Source organism: Neofelis nebulosa, chromosome 5, assembly GCF_028018385.1.
Source record: "Neofelis nebulosa isolate mNeoNeb1 chromosome 5, mNeoNeb1.pri, whole genome shotgun sequence".
Taxonomy (NCBI): Eukaryota; Metazoa; Chordata; class Mammalia; order Carnivora; family Felidae; genus Neofelis; species Neofelis nebulosa.
Window position 1 is genome coordinate 10,233,668 of NC_080786.1, and position 18,935 is coordinate 10,252,602.

Below are 18,935 nucleotides of genomic sequence, written 5' to 3' on the forward strand. Positions count from 1 at the left end.
CTCATCTATTAGAACAATAATTTTCTGAAAATTGTTTCCAAATGTGTTCTTCTACAGAAGGCTTATCCTTCATGAAACAATTGTTAGGATTGCCTACCAGGATCTAAGGTCTACCGGAACCTGAGAAAATAGTTCCTAGTAATAGCTTTTATTTTTAAAGCACTTTTTCACAGACTCATATAATGACCTAGAAGCTACATAAAACTATATAAATTAACTAGTTCAACTTCTTATTTTATACCTGAGATTGAGACAACTCAAAAAAGATTTGATTCAGGTTATACAGTCAGTGGTGAGTCAAGACCATGCTATAACCTCTTGTCTAATTTTATTAATTTACGATAACTGCTGCCACTCCAGCATTGATTTCACAAAGGCCAACTTTTGTAATACCCGTTGGCACCCACCACTTAACTGCCCAGGTTCTAGTCCCAAACCAACAATCCTCTCTAGCTATGGGACCCTGGGTTGGATATTTATACTGTTCATGCCTCAGTCTCCTCCTGTTAAATAAGAATCATAGTTCCTATCTCTTAGGGCTGTTAGGAAATCTAAATGACATTATACATGAAAAGCACTTAGAGCAGTGTGTAGCACATAATAAATGTTCAATAAATGTTAACCATTATTCCTATTTAGTAAATATTTTTTAACCACAGTTCCTACCAAAGGTATAAGACACTCTCTCTTTTCTTGGAACTTGATCCTTGTGTTACTTTGAGGAATGATTTATTGTTTCCAAACTGAAAGAAATACAAGACGACTGATGTGTTCACTTACTTTAATAACACTACATTTACCATGTTATCACCATGGAATGTAAATTCAGGTTAGACAAGAAAATTCCACAAGTGCAATAAAGCATTCTAAAGTATACCAAAGTTTGTGTATAATGTCTGACCAAACCACCTTGCTGATAAATCACTAATCACTTCGATTATAGGTAATTTGTTACATTTATGATTCTTACAAAGAAAAATAAACAAATTTCATACATTTAAAAAGTATTTTTCATTTACCTTAGAATTAGTACTTAAAACACACATTTCTATTTCAAGATGACATTTAAAAATTATTCTAATACAACAGCATAAATATAATCCTGCAATTATAAAAAAAGCTAAACTGGGACCCATACTTAAGTTATTCTCATGTTTACATATGATGCTGAAATAAATACTAATTCCAAGCAGCTGTTATCAGCTTTTTAGGTTTGGTTTAAACACACACACACACATGTTCAGTTGTGGGGAAGCATATTCCATGCACTGCTCTGAAAGGGGTCTAAGAGCCAACCAGCCCTAAAAACTGAAGTACTCAACCAGTCTGCAAAACAGGCAGAAAAAAGTTAAACAGGATTCCTACATAACATCAAAAGCATGTGATGATCTGCAGCAACTGGGAGGACTTCAGGATTGCCAAGTTCTCTTTACAACTCATTTCATCAGAAGGCTTTAAGAAGATGCATGTTTTACCACTAACAAGTACATTTAAAAGTGACATGTTTCTTTTGTGCTAATTTGACTCTCCGGAATGACCTAGCTAACTAGTCATTAGTAATTTGGTTACCAGGCAAATTGAGCCTGCAAGAAAGGAAAACAATATTTAAATTACCATGTTATTGTCTGACCCATTCAAACCATTTATTTTCAACATAAACATATAAATTCAACATGAGATGTCTGGAGCAAGCACCACCAACAAAACCAAGACAGCTGCTCGTCTTCTAAGGTTTAGGTTTTGCCCAGAATTCCTTATACATGGAATAGCCCATACCTAAAGAAAAAGAATGCTAGTTAAGCATTTAAATATTTCCCGTGACATTAAGAAAATTGAAAACAGTTCATAAAATAGCTAAAAGTAGCATCCTGCTACCATGCGATATTTACAAGGGGAACAAGACCCTAAACTGCTTACACTCCTGCCTTCTTAAACTATTTACACTTCTAAAATTCTTTTATGTAGTTTCCCAGGTAGCTCAGACTATTGAAATACTTGTTTTAAAGAACAATCAATGTTTATCTTACAACTTTAAAAGGAGTCACTCTTGCTACGTAACATCAAGTAAAGCCAATAAAAGAATGTAATACTTATATTAATAAAAATCTTTCCCACTCTCAAAAATTCAGTGAAATAACAATCATATGTCTCTCCCAGATAATGGATCTTACTGCCAACCTATATACATATCTAGACTCCTCAGTGAAATTATAAGTTCCGTGATGCACAGAATTACCTTTTCTTTCTTTAAAATATTAGTAAGATATATTACAGACAGTAAAAATAGGTCACTACTGGAACTATTTTTATTAATCCAATTTTTATGTGAAAATAAATATAAGTGACATTTACAAACTACTTCAAAGTCAGCTACAAGCTGCCTTGTTTTATTCACAAAGAAATCTATTAATGGGAATTACAAACTTGAAAATTTCCTGTAGGAACCTACCAAGAGTCATTGCTCCCACAACAAAGCCTTGGGCTGCCACGCGCATGTGGATCAGATGAACAGACATTTTAGTATTTCCCCTGCTCTTCAATTTATATAGTCCATACGCAACGATTGCTGCAAACCCTGCCATTCCTGTAAAACCAATCGTCACAAGCATGTCATGCAAGGGGGCAGGGAACCAAAATGACTTTACTGTCAATCAATGTACTTTTGACTATTTTTATAAGGATGCTTTATGAGATCATTAATTAACATACAAATTGAGTTTTTAATTTTCCCCCCTCAAAACCAAAACTCCTTAATTGGCAGCAAAATAGTAGCAGATTCAGACAGTTAAGATCATCTTCAAAATGTGGGCTGTGGAGCCAGTAGATGCTTTAAGAGTGTCAAGGGAACTTTTACTTTCAGTCCTATTTCCCTTCCTGAAGGGAATCAGTTAATATAGCAGAGACTGTAATAAATCATAACTGTGAGTATAAGAGATTTTTTTGAGTCTTGTGAGTCTTTCTAGCAAATCACTGGACTGAGGGTGATCTTCAGGTCCCCCAAAACAGTCGTTGAAATAAGAAAGAGTCAATAAAAGAAGTCTGAATACACACAGAAGAACTTTTTATAGAGAGTTCTATCAAGCCAGTCTTACATATTTCAACAACATATGGAAAAAATATATGAAAATAAATGCTTTCAGGATATGCTTGATGAACTGACCACATTTCTACTGCGCTAAAGCTTACAACAGACTGATTATTAGAACATCACAAGCTTACCGATGGGAACAAACGGTGCCTCCCTAGCTTTTCGGATAAGTTTAGATCCCTGATCTTCATCATATGAAGAAAGAGAAACATCTGTGCCGGTTGACATAGTGACTGAAGAATCTGAAAGAGAGTTTCCAGAGGTTCTGCAATTAAAAGGATCTAGAACACTGAATGGCTGGATGTACTTAAAATACTTAGTTTCCACATAAAAACCTAGTGTGTATCCACATGAAGTTTAAGAAGGATTTTTTAGAAACTAACTGTATTTTTAACCCATAGTTACCTTTAGGGAGGGCTGTAGTTATTCCCACCTACTGTTTTGATGTTTATCCAACACAACCAATTCCTTTTTAGCACCACGTCACTGATAACAGTGAAAACTTTTTTTTAACTGAAATAACTTTTGTCAATTAAAATAGTAGCTATTAATTTTCTGGCTATTTTCACCCTTAATCATCTTCAACTTAACAACTTCACTCAAACCAAACCAATACTCCTTACTGCTTCTTCAAAACATGTTGAATACCCTACTAAGCACTTCTAAGTGTAATTTTCACTGCTTTCAACTGAGACTGACTTACTGACTCCAACATGCTACCTGGTTCAGTTCTCACCTCTGAATAGTTTCCAACCTATTACAGTAATCTCTATTATTGATGGTGGCTGTTTTGGGAAAAAATGACAGTCTGAATAACCAAAATTTCTACTTTAGCTCATTATTAAGGACAAAGCTTTTATTTTATTTTTTGTTTTTTGTTTTAGGACAAAGCTTTTATTTTAAATACAACTGCTAGAAATGCCTCTTTTTAAGCATAATTTATGTTCAATTGAACATAATATAGCCTTTTAGTTTTCTACTTAGGGTTATCATTTCTACCATCACTGCAGCAAATGAATAACTGCAGTGGCCAAAAACTGAATGGCCCCCAGGGCTGTTCTTAATTCATCTTTTTTTTAATGTTTATTTATTTTGAGAGAGTGAGCAAGCGAGGAGGGGCAGAGACTGAAGGAGAGAGAATCCCAAGCAGGCTTCATGTTGTCAGTGCAGGGCCCAATGCAGGGCTCGAACTCACAAACTGTGAGATCATAACCTGAGCTGAAACCAAGAGTCTGATGACTAATGGAATGAGCCACCCAGGACCCCCTTAATTCATCTTCTTAATGAATGAATATCTCCTAAGCTTCAGTTCTACTTCCCTTTCCATACCTTACATTTCCTGGGCCTCCCTCTTAAAAATTTCTACCTTCTTTTATATTACCCCTGTAAGTGGTACCAAAAAAGGCAAGATACTAACCTGATCATTATATGGATAGGGGAGGGGGGCAGGAAAAAAAAGATTCACTTCCATTACCACAGAGACCAAAGACTCCATTCTCCCTTTTTCAGTCATATCCCTTTACACAGGAAGCTATTTAATAGGCGTTTCATCACAATGAGAAAGTAACAAATTCAGTTTCACCTTAGTCACAGTATATACTTCCTTCTTCACTGAACTGATTTAAATTGCCTGTAAACTTTACCCAAGATAAAATAAGGGAGTCAAACATAGTATGCAAGTCTCTGATTAGTGTCATTTACAGTAAAGTCAAAAGTCAACTGCCCATCCCACTACCCATATAACATCTCACCTTCATTTCTGGGTTTTTCAAGTGCACCATACTCCCTTCAATAATAACTCTCACTCAACACTTTGCTATTCCAGGGGGTGTAAAGAGTAGGTAAGACCCTCAAAGAAAATCCAACTCTAGAGGGGGGCGTAGTGCTTAGTTTGAAAAGTGAAATCATCTTTCTAAACCCTCATCCCCATTGGGAAGAGTCCAATTCTGTCATCTGACAGAGAAGAAAACCTTAATCTAGAGTTGTGCAGCATCACACTGCTAAATAGGAGGAAACTCAGATTAGAACTAGACTTTCTCTTCTTTTTTTGTACTCCATCACCTGCTAATTGAATAAATCCCTACTTACTGAGCTTTTATTATATACAAGGTTCAACAAGCTCTAAGTTCAGGACGCTCACTGTATATGTGAAGAGTTAAAACAAACACTGAAATAATTAATGGTTAAAAATTAGATTTTTTTTTTTAAGGGACACGAAAGAGCATGATTACTTGCCAAGAGCATAACAGAGACAATGAGAAATGAATTTAGAGTGTGGTATCTTTTAAATAAAGTAGGTTTGGGAACTTTCAGAGAAATATTTGAAACTGGCCTTCAAGAAACTACATAAATGGACTAGATGGAGAGATTAAACATTATATTTTAGTCCAGTATACGCTTATTTGTTGCTTTCAAAACTAACTATAAGCTTCTGAAAGGCCTAACAGCTCATCACAGATCCTCCTTCCACCTTTCTTGCCAACGGAATCCCACATTATAACCATATTAAATTTCTTAAAGATGTTCTCTATACCTCAGTGTCTCTGCACAAGCTGATTTCTCTGCCTAACACTTTTCCTTCCTTTCCATCTCCTTCAGATATTTTTCCTAGCTAACTCCTCCCATTTTTCGAGTTCTAATCTTTTAAAAAAAAAAAAGTTTATTTATTTTGAGAGAAAGAATGAGCCAGGGAGGGACAGAGAGAGAATCCCAAGCAGGCTCCATGCTGTCAATGCAGACCCGATGTGGGGGCTCAGTTCCACAAAACATGAGATCACAACCTGAGCTGAAATCAAGACTCAGATGCTCAACCGAGCCACCCAGGCTCCCCTCGGGTTCTTATCTTAACTGACGGCCACTGGAAGTCTTCGACTTTCCGAGTTTATGATAATTGCTTCGGTTATGCAGTCCTATAGGACTTCATGCTTTCTTTATAAAAACTTTCTTATAAGTATCTGTTTCTCTTGCTAGAATCCTTGAAGTCAGGAGGCTAATCTGCCCTGCTTATATCTATCTTCACTGCCTCACACACTTGCACATAGTAAGCATACCACAAAATATTTGTTGAATGAATTTAAAAATAATATACTGCAACAATTAAAGTTATTCTCGGGTATATTTTATTTAGGAATATTTAGTGAAAGGAATAACAATCATACACATTTGTAGAGTTTAATTGGTCAGTAAGAAAAACGCCAAACTGTATGTACCCAGGTGCTTATTTAATTCTTATATTAAAGAAATGATAACATGAGTGGGGCTTGGTTCCTTGCAACCACAGGAACCTATTCTATAAAACTATTCTATAACACAATCCACTTTTAAAAAAAACTAGCATCTTCTTTTGCAGATACATTCATTTTTTTCCGTTTGCCTTATTTATTCCTAAACTAAGAAGTCATTTGGGAATTATCTCTAAAAGCAAGAAAGTCAGTAATCTTTCTTCTAATCTCTCACATCTGGATCACTATAATTGTTCAACAGGTCAATGGAGCAAAAGTTTTCTGTCTCCCTCTTTCAGGAGAGAGGGGATGGCAGTCTCTCTCCTGTACATAAAAGAAGAAAATCCATTGATCTCCATTCCTCACCTATGATGGAAGGTCATAGACGGGTAGGACATTTGATCTGGTTTTCAGAAAGTAATTCCTAGGGTAAGAATACGGGTATGGGGGAATAATTTGGTCACTATTTGCTTTAAGTGACTAATAATAACCTGTCTCTGATCAAGAACACCTTGTGTGCACATCTGAGGATAAAATAAAGAGGAATATTAAAAACTCAACACTTATACCAGATTTATTGTACTATACTTCATATTACATTTTTAGATCATCTTATACATTCTAATATACTACATATTCATAACACTCCTTGCATGTAAGATTTTGATAATTCTCTTCCTAATTTTCTTCTGAAAGTTTCCCAAATATTTATGATTTACAGCACATAAATTGAAAATGGCTAACTTTTAAAGTATCAGAATCAATAACTATGGGTGATATAATTTGAGAATAACCACCGAGATGATTAATCCATGCCAAAAGCCTAGCTTTACAGACGGAAGAAGGGTTATATGAACTGCTCAACACCAAGAATACATCTCTGGCAGGGTAAAATTAGAACCCAGATCTCCTGATACACAGTCCAGAGTTCTTTTTATTGACGATATATTGCCAAAGCATCAATCTTATGATGCTGGTAATATAGTTAATCTGAAAAATATCAAAATCCATTCCCTAACAAAAGCTTGCATTTCTTTCTTTGAATTGTAAAAATATGCAAGTCATGCATAAAATTAAATGGAACTTCCTTCCCCAGTGACTTGACTCTTCCAACAATTTGAACTGTGCTTTGAATAGATTTTTTTTTTCACTAGCACCACTTCTAGATTTTCCTTTATTTTAATTTTCTCATCTGCCCATAGCAATGAACCCAGATCTGTCAAAAAGCTGAACAGGTACAAAAAGAGCCATTGATGACCAGATAGTCAAAGTCAGTTCGAAAACACTACTGTCTAAACTTACTAAGATACTACCAAAGACCTTTCCAAATGCATGGGAACCTAGAAAAGACATCAGGGAGATGATGTAACAGACTGAAGGATCTTCACAGCCCGTCATTTGGTCACAGGAACTATTAACAAGGGCTTCAAATTTTGATTTTTCATCGGTCACCTGTCTGCTCGCTTAAAATGGCTGCAAAGGTCCCACCCTGGAGATTCTGATTTATTGAGCCAGGGGCAGGGCCCAAGGAATCTGCATTTTAAGAAGCCCTCTTCAAGTGATTCTGGGGCACAAGGAAGTAAGAGATTCCCTGGTATACAAGACTGAAACATGTTTGTCCTGCTAGGGCCTGGTACCACTTCAATCTGTCTGAACTTTTCAATCTAAACCGGTCATACTCGAAAGTGCCTGGGTACTTCCCGAAGCACAGATTCTTGCGGTGGGGATTACCCCATACAGGGAAACAGCTGCTGCCCACACCGGTACTAACAAGAGAAAGGAGACTAACACCGCCGAATCATTTCAGCGGCTCCCAATTCTAAACCCGCGCTGTTTTCTAATCTCTAACCGGCAGGCTTAACTTTCAGGAAGAAATTTAAATTCCTTCACAGATGTTTATACAGGGCCTGAGGACTTCTTACCTCCCTAGGGTAAGAGAGGATCGCCAACGGTGGGAGGAAACACGGGGTCGTAAAGAAGGGTAAGGTCGTGTGGTTTTACGCTCTCAACCTTTAGAACCTCCTCCCGTCTCTTCCCGTGACCTTGTCGGGACTCTGCGGGCCGGAGCGCTCGCCCTCCCAGTCCCTCCTCACCACCTCGCGGGCCCACTCTCCAGAAGGCTCCCTGCTCCAGCTACCGGCTCCCTGAGGTCGGCCCCAGGCCTTTCCATGGGTCTCTCACTACTGCCTCTCCCCGAGTCTTCCCTCTCGGTCACGATTCACTCCACAAGCTTTGGTTTCATCCTCTCGTTGGCTCCGTATCCCCTCACCCGGCAGGCCGTCAGGCTTTGTCTCGGGACCCCCAACTTCCCCTGAACCACGAGGTCGGGCCTGAGACCCTCCAATTACACCTCGTCCCGTTCAACCTGGGCATCGCCCCTTCCTCCCAGCCCCGCGGCCCCCAACACTCCCAAGGCGCTCTCGGCCCAGCCAAGCGCTGCACCACTTCTTCCCTCCCCACGTTCAGCAGTCCTCCGCTCCCAAGACTCCCTCAAGCTTCACTTGCCTGCAATGACTGGAACTCTTAAACTTCAGTCGATTGTCAAGCTCCAACCGGTTTCAGGCTCTCGCCCACGCCCGCTGTAAAGCCGGCTTCTCTTTGTCCCGCCCACACCCGATCCTAACCAATCAGAAACCAGCGGCCGGCAAGCGAGGGTCCCGGTAGGGGCGTGCGCGTGCGCGGTGGGTGGGGCAGGTCCCGGATTGGCTGGGGGTGACGCGCGCCGGCTGTGGCTCAGGGTCCTCGGCTCTCGCGTAGGGATAACGTCAGGGGTGAGAGTTCGCCGTGCGAAGTTCACGTGAGGACTCCAGCGTCCCTGGCTCTTAGGCTGGCGGGACCTCAGGTTTCTCTCGCGTTTTTTCCCTCGTGCGGCGGCGGCTAACTCCGCGAAGGCTGTATCCCGAGCGCGGGCCTGGCGGGGACGGGCATGAGGGGTTTCGGTCGCAGCCAGTTCTTGGGAGGCTCGGGGGAGGACGTTCCGGCTTTCACGGGCGCCGACGGCGGCGGGGCGACGGAGCGCTCGATCCTTTCCGCTCGTCTAGTGGTTATCTGCTGCCACGAACGCGTGCTGTGGAGCCTCTCGTGGAGCCTCTCGTGGAGCCTCTCGTGGAGCCCTTGGGGCTTGCACTCTGGTGGGGGGCAGCCATTGGTTGCAAGCATGGGGTCACTAGAGCGGTGGTCTGACCCAGAACAGGGGAGGTTTCTCTGAGGAAGGCAGTGTCTTGGGGTGACAGTGAACTTCCAGGGAGGAAGCCTCTAGTTTGTTCGTATGATAGATAACCAGCATCTGGCGAGCTGATGCAAAGCGTCAACTGTGCCGTAGGGAATATATCTGTGACTAAATTAGAATCTCTTAATGTTGCCGTGAAGTGAGACAGGTTGCCAATGTTGTATCACACAGGTAGGAACCAAGTGCCGTGAGCTCCGGATTCTGAAACTCTTTTTGTCTCATGATTGAGTTAAGACACACGTAGGAAACATTCGTGTTATATATGCTGAATTTAAAACGTCATACCTTGGTTTTATTATGGTATGGCTTTCAGCTACTTGAAGGCACCTACTTGGTCTGGTTCACGCCCATATTTCCTGGAAGAGCCTTGGAGCTCAGCTCAGTAGGAGCCCAGTGATGTTAAATGAAGACATAAGTGATGCAGTAATTGTAGGGCTTCAAAAATAAGGGGATAACCAGAGACTTATTTAGGATAATTAAAATGACAAAAGAGCCTGAGGGACTTCAATATGAAGGTAAACCCGAAGTCATTAAGCCCCGTGATTCTGGAAATACAAAGGCTAATAGCAGCAGGGAGCTGAGCGTATTCATTCCTGAAGGGGATTTGTACAAATCAAAGGAATGTTAGCTTCATTTGCACATTTCCAGAGAAAGAGATTTGGGATCTGAGAGACTTGAGTGCCAGCCTCAGGCTAGCCACAAAGTAGTCTTGACCTTGGGTTTTACTTCTCAAAACTTCACTTTCTTCATCTGTGAAATGGGGGTAACAGTGGTGCGGTTAATGAGGAAAATGTAGGTAGAGTGTTAGCACAGTGCCTGGCATGAGAAGTGTGCACTCTTACTTTAAAAGTTCCTGTGCTGTGTGCATTGTGTGGAAAGAGGCAGACCCTGCCCTAGTTGTATGAGAAATTATCTCTTTCTGATTGGTATATAGAAGCCAGATCTTGGTAAATGATAATGATAAATATCTGAAATAATCAATGCAGAAGATTTTTTAATGGAGGTTATTCTGTTATACTTCTTTCCGTGTTGTGTTACAAGAAAACAGCAGTGACAGCTGAAAAACCATTACGTCTTTCATCATGCAGACCTAATTGATAGCAAATGTACATCATGTATTATTCTCTGTCACTTAGAAGTATAATTGATGCAGAAGACTTTAAAAAATTATTTGGGTTCTCATGCATTAAACTGACCTACTTGTAATTTATAGAAGGAAAGACAGCACAAGAAGTGTCTGCCTAATTTGCTAATTTCTGCCCTTTGGAGAGCCTTTGTAACTTATGTTCTAAGTAGAGGTTTACACACGATCAATCGTATCTACTGTAGGAGAAATGCGCTTCTAAACTCACGTCTATTTAAGCTGAGGCCCAGTTTAAAGCTACACTACTCTTTTTTATATTCTTAAAACTACTTTGTGATCTTTATGGAATTTTTTCTAAAATTTTGAGAAAATTGGTAATAGCTACAGAAATTTTAAAACCAGAGTTCAAAGTCACCTTCAGCAATTACATTTCTTGGTGTGTATATTTTGTTGGGTATTGTACTGGATTTAGAAGTTAAAGACTTAGTCCTTTCCCTGAGATGATTTACAGTCTGAGTAGGTAGAACGAAAAGATACAGAAAAACACTAAAAACAGTCTATGATAAGTGGTTTCAACACAGCCTCAGGTAGATACAGTGAGCGAGCAGTTTCAGAGAAGGCTTCTTGGGACTGGGGTTTGAGTGAGTAAGCTTTGAAGAATGACTAGCTTGTAAATAAATGGGGAGACTATTCCAGAAAGAGAAAACAGTGGGCAGAGGAATAGCAGTAGACTATGGGATTGTAGCTCTCGCATGGACAGTGAATGGGGAAATGGCAAAATTTGTGACTAAAGCAGAGTCAGAATGATGGGAAGTAGGCTTAAGCTACATTGGGAAGGACTTTAAATGCTAATTAAAGAAGTTGCACAGTATTCTATCAGGTGGCCCTTGAAGGTTTGGGAGTAGGATGTTGACCAGAATAGTTAGAATATATTTGAGGTAGATGATAGTGTAGTAGAATGGTTAGAAAGGGAATATCAGAAAGTTAAAACCCATTCAGTGTTTAGCTCATTATATTATTTGTATTGAAGCCGTATCCGTGGTCTTAAGGATATGGAAGGCTGCCACATGCAGTGGCCTCATCCCTCTACCTCCTTGACAAGAACCACTATTTTGAAGCAACGATAGTTCTTACAAAGCAGTTCCCAGGCAGAATCGTCAGGGACCCAGACCATCTTAAAACCCATGTTAGAGGACTGCCCTGCAGGGCTACTCAATATGCCACAGCTCTGTACATTTTACATTTTGTAGATTCATGGAATAGTACTTAAGGTGTTTGTTTTAAACAAAAGTAAACTTCCCAGGCACATTAATAACGTTTTAAAGTTTATTTATTTATTTTGGTAGAGAGTGGGGGAGAGGCAGAGAGAGGATCCCAAGCCAGCTCCATGCTGTCAGCATGGAGCCCGATGCAGGGCTTGAACCCAGGAACCATGAGATCATGGCCTGAGCTAAAGTCAGAGGCTTAACTGACTGAGCAACCCAGTGCACCAAAAGTTTTGTTTAAAACTAGGTAGGAGCTTTTAAATAAACCAAGATTCTGTGGCAAAAGGTAATTGGGCCCCTTCCTGGACTGCTTATTTAAGTCTATCAAGTGTTTTATAAGAAATGCTATTTTTCCCCCCAGAAGGAGCAGCTGCTAATCGTATCAGGCCACCATGTTCTGCTCAGGTATGATAGTTTCTCTTTTTCACAAGTTATATATGCCAGAACATTAAGTCTGAGGTACCTAGTCCATCACTCTGCCCTTTAGGAAGAGTAGTTCTAAAATGCAATCTCAAAACTCTCCATATGGGGGGAAGTCAATGTCTCCTGCTTTTATATCATTGGTTTCACTCAACTATGTAAAATATTTTTCTATTAGTAACGAGTATGGCAGTAGGATTTGTGTGTTTAGATAGTGATATTTTCTGTGGTGAACAAAAATACTATACTTGAAACATTTTAGTCTTGAATTAATTTTTCCACCAATGCACTAGGTATTATTATTGTTCTGGGCAGCAACATTCTTCTTTTAATTTTTTTTTTTTAATGTTTATTTTTGAGAAGAGAGAGACAGAGCAGGAGAGGGGGAGGAGAGAGAAAGAGGGAGACACAGAATCTGAAACAGGCTCCAGGCTCTGAGCTGTCAGTCCAGAGCCTGACGCGGGGCTCGAACTCACGGACAGCGAGATCATGACCTGAGCCGAAGTTGGACGCTTAACCAACTGAGCCACCCAGGCACCCCCCCCCCGCCTTTTATTTTATTTTATTTTATTTTATTTTGGGCAGCAACATTCTTCTTTTTTTTTTTTTTTTTTTTTTTAAACGTTTTATTTATTTTTGAGACAGAGAGAGACAGAGCATGAACAGGGGAGGGGCAGAGAGAGAGGGAGACACAGAATCAGAAGCAGGCTCCAGGCTCTGAGCCATCAGCCCAGAGCCCGACGTGGGGCTCGAACTCACGGACCGCGAGATCGTGACCTGAGCTGAAGTCGGACGCTTAACCGACTGAGCCACCCAGGGGCCCCAGCAACATTCTTCTTAAGAAGTACCAAGGGGGAAAAATGTGGTGGAGTGGAAAGGGGACTGGCCTGTGTCCCCAGGACTGCTACATGCATGTAGTTGAGAGACACGGATTTGAATGCTGCCTTGAATGTTTATTACCATTATGACCTCAAACAAGTCATTTAGCCTGTTGGAACCTCAACGTTTCATCAACAAAATGGGGATATTAGTAAGTTCCTTAGAGGGATGCATTGTATGATCTAAATAACCCTATTTAGGTCTAAATAACCCTATTTACCAAGAACAGTGCTTAGGATATATCAGACACTCCGTACATGATAGTTCCCCTCTCTAATTCAGTCCCCTTCCTCTTGCTGCCATATTCCTAAGCACTAGCCAGCAATGCAACCTTAAATCACTTTTCTTTTCTAGACCTCTAAATGTCCTGAACTGTGCCATTAAGTCACACTTTTCATTTATCTTTGCTCAGCCTCACCTTCCATTCCCCTGATATCCCCACTAACCCTTTTCACTGAGAGCACTGAGAACTTCTCTTACCTCTTCCTTTGCTCCCACATCTGGACTTACCTGCATCCACCTCAGTCATTTCTTCTGGTCTTGAGTGCCTTCCTCCCACTGAACACCAATTCCTGTACTAGATTCCATCATTTCTTGCCACCTCATCTATCAATTGTTTGCTCTCTCTGTAATTGTGTTTGCTCTCTCTTGTTATGGGCTTTTCCTACCCAAGACTCTTCTACTTATAGAAAAAGTCCCTTCCTAGCTCCTTCATCCTTCCTGTAGTTATTTTTCTATTTTCTCTCTCCCAGGTTTAGGAGGAAAAAAAATATGTGTGTTATTTCCATATCACTCTTTGCTCAACCCACAGGTCTCTATTACTGTCACTACTAAGACTACAATAGTGAAGAACATCTACTCTCTTTTTTCCTCTTGGGATCATCTCATGTACCCTCATGGTTTTTTACTGTCGTCTGTATACTGATGCTCTCTTCTCTCTCTGCCATACTTCTTACCTGAGCTGTAGAACCCTACACTCAGTTGTGTGTTGGACATCTCTACCTCAGTATTCCACAGATTCTACAACATGTCCATAAGTGAACTGGATTAATCATCTCTTTCCCCTCCTTCCCCCTGCTGTGGACACTCCCCTCCCAATAAGCCTGCACTTTCTCCTAAATTCCCTGACTTGGCTGGTGGAACGGCTATCCATCCCATTAACCAAATATGAAACCTGGGTAAATCCCTGACACAACTACCTCCTTTCTCCACATCCAGCCCATGACATCTGAGCAGAGGACTGAACGACGAGGGGCCAGCCCTATGAAGCTCTGTGGGGAGATCTAAGGCAGGGATGGCACTCTGCCTTTGCTCTCATGGTATTCTGCTCTGACCACACTGGCCCAGATTTGCCTGACTCCTGTATGCAGTGATGTTAAGAGGATTATTTATACAGGAAAACTTTTTAAAAAAATTTTTTTAATGTATATTTATTTTTTAGAGGGGGGAGGGGCAGAGAGACAGAACCCAAAGCAGGCTCCAGGCTCTGGAGTGCGAGTGGGGGAGGGGCAGCCTGCTTCAGATTCTGTGATTCTTCAGATTCTCCCCTGCTTGCTCGTGCTTGCACTCTCTCTCTCAAATAAATAAACATTTCAAAAAATTTATATAATTTTATATTCCATATAGTTTGTTGTTAAATATGCCCTTCAGTAGAGAATATTCGGTTTTATATCTTGATTTTTTAAGTTAGAAAACTTACAATCTTATATAATCTATATAACTAAAAAGATTGACTTATTTTTATGATCTGTATTTGCACAAGTATGTTAATAGGTTATACAAAAACAGAATTGATCACTGGAAGCAAAAGCTTTCTGTTTATCCCAGGCAAACAACTCTTTCCACCAGGAGGGATAAACATAATTTTCTGCGTGGGCTCCCTAGCTGCTTCCTGGCACTCGATATGATGTTGAGTACTGTGGTCACATGTGAACATTGGGTTACAAGCACCCTGGCAGGAGAGCCTCTGTTACGTGTATCTTTGTACCACCCACAATGCTAACCTAGTGGTGTCCTGCACATAAGCCTCCAGTAGATAGTGGCTGAATGACTCACTGTTGTCTCTCTGCAGAGGTCAGTTCCTCAGTTCAGTGACGCAGGTTGCATTTCAGCTACTGGGGCTGCAATATCCAGGTGGGGGCTGTGGACTCCTGTAGCCTCTTAATTCTCTTGATCACCCACCGTTTACACAGTTGCCCTTTCAGAACCCTCCTCCCTTCTCCCCCACTGCTTTGGATGGTGATTGCTTCTCTTCCTCCCCTTACTCTATATCTCTCAGCCATGATTTAGGGCCATTTTTACAGTCTGCTCATTCCCTGAGAATGAGGTACCTCTTCTGGGAGATACTGCCATCCTCAATGGCACTGCAAATAGGTTTGTGTTGACTGATCTCCAGGCTCTCCAAGTCATTTTGCCCTTATCCTGATTACAAGGCACCATCTGTCTCCATGGCTTAATGAATCGAGGGCTCATAAATATAGCTGATATCTAAATTAGTTCCAAATCACAGTGAAGAAAGGATAATAGTCTCCTTCGCCAGAGATGGGTGGGCAATTACTTTTATAGCTTTGGAGAAAAATGGATTATGCAGATACTTCCCTCAAATTGGTGGCCCTGAGTCACTGTCCCTATATGCCGATGCTTTTGCTCAGGGACAGTAACTTGCCTGCCCTGTTTCAGGAGAAATAGAAAGATTATCTACCTGACCCAAGTTCACTCAGTGAATCAGCAGTCAGATTCTAGCCATCATAGTCCTTCTGCTACTTTGGCTTATGAGGGTCAAAAGAATTTTTCAAGCATGAAGAATATTAAAATAACCGTTAAAAAACTGACCTAGTAACCTTGGCCTGTTGCCTAATGCAGTATGGCTGATAAGAAGGAAATCCCTTGCAGTGAGATGGCTGAGTGTTAAGTGTACTACACAGGTTGTGATTTTTCTAGAAATTGCGGGGGCGGGGGGTGCTGTTAAACAGTTTTAAAAGATCTATTGCCATTTCTGGTGAATTTGTTCCTACAGTCAGTGGGATCTGGAATCCTTGAGATCCATGGGCTACAGTGAGTGAGTTGTCTCTGGCCTCCCCCTTACCTGCAAGTATTTTACACCAGAAGGAAGCAGAACCACATGCAGCTACCCAAACAGCCTGTGCTACACCAACACATATGCTCACTGCCTACCATTCTCTAGGCACATTGCCATACACTTGACATATCCACGTCTCTGATCATTAAAGCAGCTTTATCACGTAAATATTATTATCCCCATTTTATACGTGAGGAACCTGGGGATCAACATAATTAAGTAATTTTCATGGGTTTCCATTGAGGCAGAGGCAGGATTTGAACCCAGTCCTGTTTAGCTCATGTTGTTTCTGCAATGCTTCCTTGCCGTTCAGTGCATTTTTTTGCCCTCCCTATGCTTATTCTCTGTCTCCTCTTCTGTTTCCCTTTCAGAATCCTTATCAATCACAAGGGTTTTTTGAAATATAAAAATGTGTGTATATATTATATGTACATATATGATATATTCACAACACATGTACTTTTATATCTATATACCCATATAGATGTAGATATTTATAGACAGATATAAATAGATATATAGATGTATATAACATTAAATGAGGAAAGATATACCCCTCAAATGTTAATGGTTGTTTTATCTGAGTAGTAGAATAATTTGTGATTTTCATTTTTTCTTTGTGTTTTTGTGTCTTTCTCAAACTAGTATTATTGTCATCAGGAAACAGTTTTTTAAATCTTTCACATCCTTTCAAATTCATATGCTACTACCTTTGTGAGTAAAATCTTTCCTGATCTCCACACTAATGCTACTTTCTCTTTTGAAACACACTCTCCCCAGCACTTTTTTTGGTAAGATTAGTTACTTATTTTGAGAGAGAGAGGGAGGGGGAGTTGCAGAGAGAGAGGAGAGAGAAAACCTCAGGCAGGCTCCAAACTGCCAGCGCAGAACTCAGTGCGGGGCTCAGACCCATGAACTGTGAGCCCATGACCTGAACTGAAATCAAGAGTACGATGCTTAACCGGCAAGAGCCACCCAGGCGCCACTCCCCAGCACTTTTATTGTCTTGGGTCATTTCCAGCATTTTGCTTTGTATTCTGTGTAACTGCAGGTCCCCAGGTCCCACAAATTGATAGAGGAAAGGAGTCGGGGAGGCACAGCTAATGATAAAAAAGGTAACGGAATAGCTGTTGCTCCATTAGGAAAGCTAGAATCTTCCTGCTGTATCCACTATATCCCAGACTTTTTGGTCTCATCCCCTCCCTGTGGTCCTGGCCATGTCTCTTCCACATTGCTGTTCCTATGACCTGAGTCAGCCATGATGCTCACTCTGTGTGTGATGCTGTCCCCTCTCCTTCACTTGGTACCAAGCTAGGCCCCATTATTCCATCAGCCTCACACCATCTAGACTGTGCCTCTACCCTTCATCACTTTGCTGAAGTGGGACCATCTCCCACCCAGGTTGTACCTTTTAAAAGTTATTCGCCTTCCCCTCATTTTCTTAATCTCTGATATAACCTATTGCACGATGACTCATGTTTTCTGGCTCCTTAATACATCCCCTCCCCAGCCTCCTTGCCTAGAACTTGCCCTGAGATTAGGTTGGGAGCCAAAGAAATCTGGCCCAATCCTTCTCTCTCCTTAGTCAGGGGCCCCAGATGGAAGGGTGCACAACCACTCTCTTGTCTGGGAGATCGAGCTGTGATTTTGTTCTATAATTTATTCTAGTGTCTCTCTGCTGGGTGGCTTGTTAGCCTTCATCTCACCAGTCATTCCCTTTCCAGGAAGGCCTGTCTGCAGCAACCAGAACTGGAAGCCTGGTGGCCTGCTTGACATGCCCTGTGCTTGGGTAGACAAGCAGAAGCAACCCTGCTTGGGCTGTCATCAGTCCACCGTGTCCTCTTCTAAGCCTCTCCATTAACTTCTTGGACAGGAGCTGAGGACCAGTCAACTTTGTACACTCTGTGCACTCTGAAGCAGCTCTTAACATAGGATGGTAAGAGCTCCATAAACTTTTGCAGAAGGAATTACTAAAATCTATTGAATTTTGTGCTCTGCTTTTCTTTCTTAACATTATTGCAGCAAACAATCAAATAAAGATGATTAGTCCCACTTTGTTCTATACTAAGTATATCACACTTATTCTAACTCCATGACTTATTTGAGTTTTAAAACCTTGAGATATAATTCATATACGGTAAAATTCACCTCTTTAAAGTTTACAGTTTAGTGGTTTGTTTGTTTTTTAATGTTTATTCATTTATTTTTAAGGGGGGAGAAAGAGAGAGACACAGCTCAGGGAGGGGTAGAGAGAGGGAGACACAGAGTCCAAAGCAGACTCCAGGCTCAGAGCTGTCAGCACAGAGCCCGACGCAGGGCTCGAACTCACAAACCATGAGATCATGACCTGAGCCGGAGCCAATGCTTAGCTGACTGAGCCACCCAGGTGCCCCTGGCATCCTTTAACTATCACTCCCCCTTGCCCTCTCTACCCCAGAAGCCTCCAGTGACCATCAATCTACCTTCTTTCTCTATAGATTTGCCTGTTCTGGACATTTCATAAAAATGGAATCATGTGACATGGACCTTTGTATCTGGTTTCTTTCACTTAGCATAATGTTTTCAAGGTTCATACATGTAGCATGTATATGTGTTTCATTAATTTTTGATGGCTAAATAATACTCCGCTGCATGGATATTTCACATTTTTGGTTAGCCATTCATCAATTG

The 18,935-nt window shown here is 41.0% G+C and overlaps 2 protein-coding genes across 7 annotated transcripts in view; one reads left to right on the forward strand and one right to left on the reverse strand.

Annotated features, from left to right (window-relative positions):
- Positions 1–764: 764 nt before the first annotated feature.
- HIGD1A (HIG1 hypoxia inducible domain family member 1A) lies at positions 765–8,946 on the reverse strand. Its single transcript, XM_058729607.1, has 4 exons — positions 8,815–8,946; positions 3,220–3,330; positions 2,450–2,584; positions 765–1,776 (listed from the first exon to the last, which is right to left on the reverse strand). Exons 2-4 carry the CDS (start codon positions 3,314–3,316, stop codon positions 1,727–1,729), a joined length of 282 nt encoding a protein of 93 aa, XP_058585590.1. The 5' UTR covers positions 3,317–3,330; positions 8,815–8,946; the 3' UTR covers positions 765–1,726.
- Positions 8,947–9,124: 178 nt separating this feature from the next.
- ACKR2 (atypical chemokine receptor 2) overlaps positions 9,125–18,935 on the forward strand; it is a 60,969-nt gene continuing 51,158 nt past the window's right edge. Inside the window, exons 1-4 of one of the 6 annotated variants that reach the window (XM_058729604.1) lie at positions 9,125–9,151; positions 12,249–12,292; positions 17,317–17,666; positions 17,990–18,201. The gene's annotated coding sequence lies outside the window, so the exon portion shown is untranslated. Of the gene's footprint in view, positions 9,152–9,402; positions 12,293–13,133; positions 17,667–17,989; positions 18,202–18,935 lie in introns of those variants that run through there. The other 5 variants (XM_058729601.1, XM_058729603.1, XM_058729600.1 and 2 more) reach the window with 5 other exon arrangements.